Source organism: Sceloporus occidentalis, unplaced genomic scaffold, assembly GCF_023333645.1.
Source record: "Sceloporus occidentalis isolate IW3139 unplaced genomic scaffold, rSceOcc1.0.p SCAF_3, whole genome shotgun sequence".
Classification (NCBI taxonomy): Eukaryota; Metazoa; Chordata; class Lepidosauria; order Squamata; family Phrynosomatidae; genus Sceloporus; species Sceloporus occidentalis.
This window is the reverse complement of record NW_028316983.1, coordinates 129,929,720-129,939,803: the sequence shown is the minus strand read 5'-3', so window position 1 is coordinate 129,939,803 and position 10,084 is coordinate 129,929,720. Positions and strand designations below refer to the sequence as shown.

Below are 10,084 nucleotides of genomic sequence, written 5' to 3'. Positions count from 1 at the left end.
AGAAAGGCTAAAAGGAGTGGTTCTCTGATCTGCTAGGTGAGACATAGAGCCTGCTGACACACTGCAGAACTAATCTGGGTTGACACTGCTTTAACTGTAATGGCTGCATCCTATGGAATCCTGGGATTTATGGTTTGTCGTGGCACCAGAGCTCGGTGACAGAGAAGGCTAAATCTCTCACAGAAATGACAAGTCCCAGTGCCTTGAGCCATGGCAGTTAGAACGGTATGATACTGCATTCATTCAGCAATGCAGACATGGCCTCAAAGACTGAGTTTCTCAACAACACCCTTCAGTCCTATGGATGTTTATATTTTAATCTTCCCTTCTTCTGCCAGAATCCCCTTGCACTGAGCCAGGGCAGTTAAAGCGGTCTCAAACTGGATTATTTCTCCAGTGTGGAGGCAGCAGAGCTCTCTTGCTAACTTTCAAGCACAGAAACTAGTCTTGATGTTGTCTATGAAGAAGAATGGCTTCCTCCTCCCCGGACCCCGCCTTTCCCTTACTGCGCAGGCGCAGTAGTCCCTTGCCGCCTAAGCGTGGTCCCCAAGATGGCGGCGCCCAGGGAAGTGAGTAGGAAGTGGCGTCTCCTAGCAACGCGACTTGGGGGCCCTGAGGCCTAGTAAAGCCAGGGTCGGCCCAGCTATGGACGCTTTTTGTGGGGGGTTTCCTTCTGTTCTTCCTCAGGGGAAGGGGCTGGTTGTGAAGTGGCCTCTCTGTAGTTGCTGGGGCGAAGAGCAGCAGCTGCATCCACACTGGAGAGATAACCCGGTTTGGCAGCGCTTTAGTTCTTGTTCTGGCTCTTTGCTATGGAATTCTGGGAGTTGGAGTTTGTTGTGGGGCCCAGAGCGGAGCCCCACAACAAACTGCAACTCCCAGAATTCCATAGCAAAGAGCCAGACAACAAGTTAAAGCGGTGTCAAACCGGGTTATTTCTCCAGTGTGGATGCAGCATGGTTTAAATCTAGAACATTTCAGTCCCCAAAAATTGACCCCCCAAAAAACTTGGGGTCATTTTATCCTCCTCGGGTCAATATAAATACCCCAATTTACACTTAAAATTAAAGAATTTGAGCTCAGAAATCTGTTAGGAGTAGTAAAATTTAATGTAGTTCACACTGAGTATGTGCCAAGCTCCCATCTCTCAGGGTTCTTGTGTGTGTGTGTGTGTGTGTGTGTGCGTGCGTGTGTGTGTATATACACGCTCATCCCTCCATATTTGTGGCTTTGATTATTCACGAATTTGATATGTTCTCACTAGCTTTGATCCTTTTTTTGGTTTTGTTTTCTTCCTCACTTAGGCATCTTCAGATGAGGAAGAAGTTGAACATGAACCTAGACTTCGAAACACCCCTGAAGATATTTCCCTTGAAGCTGCTGCTAACACCATTGCCTTTCACCCCTGTCAAGATATAATAGCTGCTGGAGATGTGGACGGTGATGTATATGTGTGAGTATAGCTTCTCTGACTGCATTTGTGTTGACTGTGCAATTGCATGAGTGCTCCCCTTTTCCCCATTAGTAGTCCAGAAAAGATCCATTTGGACAATTGTCAGTAGAGCCTTTCAGGGGCTGCCTATCTACAGCTGAATGGTCAGTATTTCAGAAATAAGTCGTCTTATTATTGGGTGCCTTCTGTTTCCCATAATCCCTGTTGCTGGCTAAAAAGATGGAAAATATAAAATTCTGCAACACAATTAAGGGATGCGAAATCAAACAAACAGGCCACAATACAAATATTAATAGGAACACTCTTGGAGGATTTTAGTTCTTCTGGTTAAGAGTAGTCATGATAGGTCGGACCCACTTCCTTCCTGCCTAGTTCCCACTGCTGTAATCCAGAGCAAGATCACTGTTGGTCTGTTATTAGTGGGAAAACAGTGATGTGGAACAGGGTCACAAGAAGAGGGAGGCAGCTTTCATAGAACCATAGAGTTGGAAGAGACCACAAGGGCCATCCAATCCATGCCCCTGCCATGCAGGAACTCTCAGTCAAAGTATCCCCAACAGATAGCCATCAAACTTCTGTTTAGAGACCTCCAAGGAAGGAGACTCCACTACACTCCAAGGGAGTATGTTCCACTGTCGAACAGCCTTTACTTTCAGGAAGTTCCTCCTAATGTTGAGGTGGAATCGCTTTTCCTGTAGCTTGCATCCATTGCTCTGGGTCCAGTTCTCTGGAGCAGCAGAAAATAAGCTTGCTCCCTCCTCAAAATGACATCCCTTCAAATTTTTAAACAAGGTTATCATATCACCTCTTAACCTTCTCTTCTCCAGGCTAAACATCCCCAACTCCCTAAGTCATTGCTCATAGGGCATGGTTTCCAGGCCCTTCGCCATTTTAGTTGCCCTCCTTTGGACACGCTCCAGTTTCTCCATATCCTTTTTGAATTGTGGTGCCCAGAACTGGACACAATATTCCAGGTGGGGTCTGACCAAAGCAGAATAGAGTGACACTATTACTTCCCTTGATCTAGACACTATGCTTCTGTTGATTCAGCCTATAATTGCATTGGCCTTTTTAGCTGCTGCATCACACTGTTGACATGTTCAACTTGTGGTCTCCTTGGAGTCCTAGTTCCCTTTCACACGTAGTCCCCTTAAGCCAGGTGTTCCCCCTCCTATATCTTTAACCTAACATCTTGTTCCGTTATCCTGATTGGGATTGCTGGGAGTAGGAAGTGGGTGTGAATTTCCCCTTGTCCATTCACAAGCCTTGTTATGGCAGCCAAAAGGTTTTATAGGGGCCAGTGTGGCTTCCAGTTTGTTTTCTATACCTGATCTAATCCAAGGTCTTTTAACTGTTTCAGGGTATCATGGCTCTGGAGGTATGACCAGCTAAGTGTCTCAGGGCATCCACAAGCAGTGTGTGAAAGCAGTCAAACGTTTTCATGGCTTGGGATGGAGGAGGGTAGGCATGTTTGTGTGCCATACCTCAGACTGAAATGTCTTTCTAACGCTTCTCTTGCCCGACTTCAGCAATATTGTTTCTTACTTGTCCTCCAGAACAATTTTTATATCTAAGTATGTGACAAGATCCCTCCTTTTAAAAAAAAAATTTCAGGTATTCATACTCGTGTATGGAAGGTGGGAACAAGGAGCTTTGGTCTTCAGGACATCACTTGAAATCCTGCCGGGAAGTGTCCTTTTCCCATGATGGCCACAGTGAGTTATTCTCCCCCCAGGGCTTGTATCCAGTTATGTAATACACTGGAGTTGGGTTAACTGGAAATACAAGTTGTTTCTGTTCATCTTTCTGGAGTGCTTACTTTTGGAAAGTAATCTGTTACACACAGTACAGTGCACCCGCATCAAACGCGGGCGCAACATATGTGGCTTTCAGCATACGCTGAAAGCTGTGTAGGGCACAAAGGGCAACGCGTCCCATTAAGACTAATGGGGCGCTGCCATACCACTGCACCATGCATGAGCCTTATTATTTTCATTGGGGCTCGAGCATACGTGCTTTTTTTTACGTGGGGGGGGTCTCCTTCTCCTTTTCTGTCGTGTCTTCTTAGATTGTAAGACTGAGGGCAGGGAACCATCTAACTAAAAGATTGTATGTACAGCGCTGTGTAAATTTACAGCGCTTTATAAATAAAGGTTAATAATAATAATAATAATAATAATAAAAGGGCGCACTGTAATATGTACTTCTAAGTCAGACAGAGGATAATGTGTTACAAATAACAATGTTGCATTTTGAGGTGACAACAGCATACTGAAGCTGGTTTTGCAAAACAATGTTACTCTAAAACACTGCAACATTGGGGAAGGCTGATCCTCAGTCAGCCCTCCTTCTGGCTCTGGCTCTGGCTCTTCACGTTTGGTTTCGTATCTCCAGCTTCTCTCCATCTAATCAGAGATAGATCTTTACTAGCTTCTGCCAATGTAAATGGTGTTAATAGCCTTTTGGCTGAAGAGCAGGGTATAAATAAATAGTAGTAGTAGTAGTAATTATTGTTATTATTATTTGTCATCTAGTCAGATCAGGAATTTTATTGGTTTTTCCTCAGTGATAGAATTCAAAGATATAGCCGTGTTACTCTGCAGAATCAATATGTACAGAGATCTTGTAGCACCTTTGAGACTAACTGGAAAAAGAAGTTGGCAGCATGAGCTTTTGTAGGCGTCAGTCTACTTCCTCATCCAAAATCATCTCAAGAAGTAGACTGAAGTTTACAAAAGCTCATGCTGCCAACTTCCCTCTTTCAGTTAGTCTCAAAGGTGCTACAAGATCTCTCTACATACCTTTCCTCAGTGATGTAACACTTGGAGGCCAGTGGGTCCTTACTGCCTTCCATATGATTAAATCAGCCATCTGATACCAGTAACCCTCTGTAGTCAGATTTACTACAAGTCAATCCACTGTTTATGTTTCTCTTTAAGGCCACTTCTCTCTCTCTAATTTTGTTTAGTTAGGTTAGCTTCTCACCTGGTCATTCAGTACTTGTGCCCCAGGTCTTATACAAACATTTATGTGTTATATCTTTATACTTTACAAAAAAAAAGAAAAAAGAAAAACAAGTCAGATTTCCTGGGCATAAATTTTGTGAAATACAACTCTAATCAGCCATCAGACTGTAACATCTGTCCATGAATGTGCAATAAACTCATCACATTTTTATTGTACTCCAAAATCAGCATGGGTACTAATAGCTGGAATAATTTGTTCATCTGTTGATGCTGAATTAGATTTTCATAGTTGCAAGCAAATGCACCTTATGACGTTTTAGTCGTACATGGTGACATATGTCATTTTCCCTTGTCCTCTAGAGCTCTACACGGTCTCCAAGGATAAATCTATTCATATCCTGAATGTTGAAGAGGGTCATCTTGTGACACGTTTCTCCAAAGCACATAGGTAAGCACCTGGGACTGCTCTCCCACCATTCTTCAGCCTTGATGGCATGGCAGTTACTGAATAGCCATGTTTTCCAGTCCTAATACATCCTGTCTTTCCTTTTCTTTCTAATTCTTGAACAGTGGATTGTTGGTACACTTGAGTCTGCAGAAATGCCTAGTGATATCATTGTTATAATTTCCACTGAGAAACAGAGTCCTAAACTGGCTATTCATATTTTAAAAATAGGTATACTTTTGTTAGGGCCACGAAAACTACAAATTTTGGCTAGTTTTGGTAACCATTTTTTTCTTACATAGAGCACCTGGGAACTCTAAGTCCCACCATCATATTGTAACAATACAATATATATTTTCAGATGTTTTTTTCAATATGTTTTTTTTCCCTTTTTTAAAAATAAGAATGCAGTTCTCTCAGGAAGCAATTTAAGGCCCAGTACATACCGGCCTTTCAGGCGCTCTCATCATGTGTGAGGATTGCCTGGGGGACGTGCCCCGCAACCCTCGCACTTGATGAGGGCGTAAAAATGGCAGCGCCCTGTTTACATGGGCGCCACCATTGTTATGCAAGTGCCAGCGTGGCGAGCCCACTTTTTGCAGGTTCTTTTTCCCTTGGCGGAAAAACAGGCACCGCCCTTTTTGGGCAGTCTATACTGCGCCATAGTTCACCTCTTTTGTCTGTTTGCTAAAACACCATTAAACCAAATAAATTTTATTTTATTAAATTAAAACACCATTAAAATTTGGAAGTATCAGTTTGCTTATATTCCACAAAGCAGCCAATGGCCATTTTGGCATCACAGCTACTTTCTTTGAGTCCTTATTAGTGAGCATAAAAAGTGAAATTTCCTGCAATAGGATCAACAAATGTCATAATGATGGAAAACCCCAAAAGCACAAATGGTGTGTAGCGCTGCCATTCAAAAGCATCGTGAAAACAAGACTGAACAAAAGTACTATAGAAAAATAAGTGAAGGAATGTTTGAGTAGATTCTGCAAGAGGTTATTTAGCAAGGAATCTAGGTTTGTGGTTCAGGACAATTCAATTCATACTACTGTACATATAATATTTTGCTATTTATGCATATTTATTTCTTCCAATTTTTAAATTAGAAAACTGTAGAGAAGGGTGTGATGATCTGAGTGATATCAAGTTCAGTAGGTGGAGCTTCTCTAGCAAAGTCAGAATGCCAGAGCAAGAGTGTTTGGGTTCTTATTTAAGGACCATGCATGGCTGAAGTGTATTTTAGCATCTTTTTAAAAAAAGAAAACATGATTTCTTCACAAGTCTTCCAATAGTTTAAAGAGTCTTATGAGATCAGGTTAATTATGTATTTGCTCTTCATAGGAGTTGCAGATGCTTCCCTTCTTCATAGTGTGCTCAGAGTAGAAGTGCTGCATGCAATCTTATTACCTTACTGAAGGCTCTAAGTTATTCTGTAATATTCTGGCTAAAAGCATGTTGCCCACTATTAAATGCCTGGAATTTCTACAGCTCTGCTTTGAACAGTCTGCTGGTGATAGATGAGCACTTGTTTGCTACAGGAGATGACAGTGGAGAACTGAAAGTGTGGGACCTGCGCAAAGGGACCTCCATCATGGAAGCAAAACAACATGAGGAGTACATCAGTGATATAGCTGTGGATGGAAACAAGAAACTGCTGCTCACCACCAGGTACTCCTGCACTTGCTGCTAACCAGATGTGGAAATAGACTTAGTGTTTGGCGTACGGTGCTTTGTTTGTTTCTGCAATGGAAAGAGCTTGGGCCACAAGTGTCCAGGCACAAGCAATGCTTTTTTTTCTTCGTTACAAGAGCCCTTGACACAGATTTCTGTTGTTCTCTCTCTCTGGGACATGAAATATAAGTACAGTCAGCTCTTCATATCCACAAGGGTTCTGTTCCATTCCCCCCACATAGATAGCAAATTCCATAGGACCTCAAGTCCCGCTGTTTTCAATAGAAGGTGCAATGTGCACACAGCTGCATTGGTGTGGTCATGTGCATATGCCACTATTGGGGAGAACAGGGTGAGGTCACCCATGGATACTCCAATCCATGGGTGGCAAAGCCCGAGGAAGAGAAGAGCTGATTGTATCTGCCTGAAAATACCTTTCAGCCAGATGTGATTATGCTGCCTTGGTGCTACTTTAAGTGGGAATAAATAACTCTCCTGTAAATACACGCATGCAACATGTAGTATTTGATTTCTTGCAGTGGAGATGGAACAATGGGAGTCTTCAACATCAAGAGGAGGCGTTTTGAGCTACTGTCTGAACCTCAGAATGGAGAGCTGACAGCTGTCTCTCTTATGAAGGTCAGTACTCAAGAAAGGGCTGCTTGCTATAGAATCTTGCTAGGAACTCATGGGCTTGATGGTATGTCACAAATGGTAGTAAAGATCTGAATATTTTCGTGCTAAGTATTCTCTGTTGAACTGATCTGCAATAAAATGTTGCAAGGGAGGAGAGTGGAGTGATTATGATTATGCATTCTTCCATTAAAACTTATTTTTCTCTCTTGGTCAGAGAGGGAAGAAAGTGGCTTGTGGCTCCAGTGAAGGGACTATTTACCTTTTCAACTGGGATGGCTTTGGTGCTACCAGTGACCGTTTTGCACTGAAGGCAGAATCCATTGACTGCATGATTCCCGTAACAGAGAATATTGTGTGCACAGGTTCAACAGATGGAGTCATCAGGTGAGAGTACCTTGGGTTGCCTGCCAAGAAAGGGTCTGGTTTAACATTAGGCAGGCAAGCAGAGATCTTACTCAAGTGTACAGTTGGGAATGTTGGAGTAAGAGCTCTGTCTTGGTAGGAGATGTTGAGAGACAAAATAGGTCTTTGGGCAGATAGTAACTTATTGGACAATGGGAGACATTCTACAAAAGCTGTACCTAGTTGCCTAAGCACTGAGAATTGGCAGCTGACCAATTTAACTGCTAATGTGGTGATATATAGACCAATCTGATCAATTTATGTGAAGATAGTGCAGAAATGATGGTATTTATGCATTATTCTTGCCTGGGAACTAAAGGTCCCCTGTTTTGAGATTTTTTTAAAAAATTGTATTCTTCCTTTTTGGCCCCATTCATATCCTGATTATGTTTTTACACAGAATTTACATAGTATCTGTTAATACAACTCCCACATAAAAAGGGGGATGTGTTAATGGCACAGAATGCTTTCCCTGTACATGTATACTGAAATAGACTAACACAGGTATCTTTTGTAAAATTAGAGTTGCCCCCCATATCCACAGATTTTTTTAATCCATGGATTTAAGTATCCACAGCTTGAAAATATTCCTAAAAAATGTCAATTCAAAAAAAAAAAAAAAAAAAAAAAAGCCAACCTTGATTTTGCCATTTTATATAAAGAACACCATTTTACCATGCCACTGTATTTAATGGGATTTGAGCATCCACAGGAGTGTCCTAGAACCAAACCCCAGTGGATACCAAGGGCCCACTATAGTCATTTGGCATCTTATCTATGTAATTAAAAAGAATTTGAGTAACGTGGCTGAGTCCTCTTACCACCTTGAACATGAACATTTTACAGCAGAATTCATGAGAATGACAAAGGCTGCTTATTGATCTGGCTTCTTTTCTTGTTTCAGGGCAGTACACATCTTGCCCAACCGGGTTATAGGCAGCATTGGGCAGCATGTAGGGGAACCTATTGAGCAGCTGGCTCAGTGTCGTAAGGGCCTGTTCCTTGGTAGCTGTGGCCATGACCAGAAGGTGAAGTTCTGGGACATCTCTTCTCTTCGTTCAGTGATTGTGGACGACTACAGAAAGAAGAAGAAGAAAAGTGGCCAGCTAAAAGCACTGAGTAGCAAAGCATTTGGTAGTAGTGGGGATGACTTCTTTGCAGATTTGAGAGAGGAACCTGCAGGCCTAAAAGAAGAGGACAGTGTGACCACTGAGAGTGACAGTGACTGATAGTTACACTGATCATGTGTGATGGGGCTTATTCCTCTCAAGGGGTCTGTCTGACCAGAAATTGCCATGGTTTGGTAGAAATTCAAGTATGCATCTTTGCACTGTGAGACAAACAGCAGAACATTTGAACCTGTCTTGCTTGGCCTAATGAAATCTATTACCATTGTCAAGCCAAGTCTTGAAGTTCAGCAGTTCTGTGAAAGTGAGATTGTGTTTCTGAAATACCTTTATAAGTAGTTTGACTACTATAAATTGGGGAGATGCAGGTAACAGCTGATGCATCTGGAAATATTTATTTTGTTAGCTTCATAGAATCATGGTTACTAAACATTATTTTTGATGGAAATCTTTTGCCTCCTAAAATATGTAGAACTCATGATTGGACTGGGTATCTGCTTTTCGGCGGCAGCAGTGAAGTTTTTTTTTAAAGGTGGGGAGGCTAAAATTTAGATGGTGAAAATGCTGGCAGCTCCTTGAAGAAAGTAACACAGGGACCTGCCACAGCCTTACACCTGGCAGGGGGCTTTTTAGTCCTGTGGAAGTTTTGCTTCCAGCTAGCAGAATTAAAACCATGGTTCAACCATTTTTATTAATAATTTATTATATCATTACCCATTGAGTATGTCTATCTCAAAGTAAGGATTACCCCAGACCTTTGAGAAACAGTAACAACATCTTGTGTACTTTTGGTAAAGATTTTCTGCGATCTCACGAGCTCTAGGCTTACTGGCAATTGTAAGATCTCCCAAGGTTGGGCCAAAGAAAAGCCATGAAGCTGGCAACCTGCACTCTTATATCCAGATACAAGGTCAAAAGGACCCTTTTCACTCATTTCCTGCAAAGAAAGGGAGGGGAAAGATTAAGGGCAAAACTGAAATGGAGTGCACACCATCACTTGTCTTTTCCAAAGCATGAACAGAATTGGTTGTCCTATTTTGTTATTAAAAGATCACATTCAGGCATTATTATATTCCATATTCTCTGAAGCCAGTTCTGGAGTGAGAAAAACGATAGCATCTTGCATTTTGATATTAAAACCAGCTTCATATTGTCTGTCACCTAATAAAAATGACTTCACTTAGATAGCTGCCCCTACACTGACCTTATTAAAAGTGTAATTCCACACCTACCAGTATTTCATAGAACCACTCAGATACACCACTCAGATACATAGGACTCCAAAGTAAAACTATTTTGAGTACTGTATTTGTCTCCATGAATGCCTCAGGTTCTTTCCATAAATAACATGGGCGGTTTACACACCGCCCTTTTGGGG

The 10,084-nt window shown here is 42.0% G+C and overlaps 1 protein-coding gene across 1 annotated transcript; it reads left to right on the top strand.

The window, feature by feature from the left end:
* Positions 1-522: 522 nt before the first annotated feature.
* On the top strand, positions 523-9,078 carry WDR55 (WD repeat domain 55). The gene is made up of 8 exons (XM_089516257.1): positions 523-569; positions 1,302-1,450; positions 3,065-3,165; positions 4,777-4,864; positions 6,359-6,538; positions 7,081-7,180; positions 7,392-7,561; positions 8,484-9,078. Exons 1-8 carry the CDS (start codon positions 552-554, stop codon positions 8,806-8,808), a joined length of 1,131 nt encoding a protein of 376 aa, XP_089372383.1. The 5' UTR covers positions 523-551; the 3' UTR covers positions 8,809-9,078.
* The last annotated feature ends 1,006 nt before the right edge of the window (positions 9,079-10,084 follow it).

Bases quoted from the DNA above. Each gene is read 5' to 3' on its own strand.
- WDR55 (XM_089516257.1), top strand. The intron at 1,451-3,064 runs GTGAGTATAGCT...AAAAAATTTCAG, and splicing joins GTGGACGGTGATGTATATGT to GTATTCATACTCGTGTATGG. The intron at 6,539-7,080 runs GTACTCCTGCAC...GATTTCTTGCAG, and splicing joins AAACTGCTGCTCACCACCAG to TGGAGATGGAACAATGGGAG.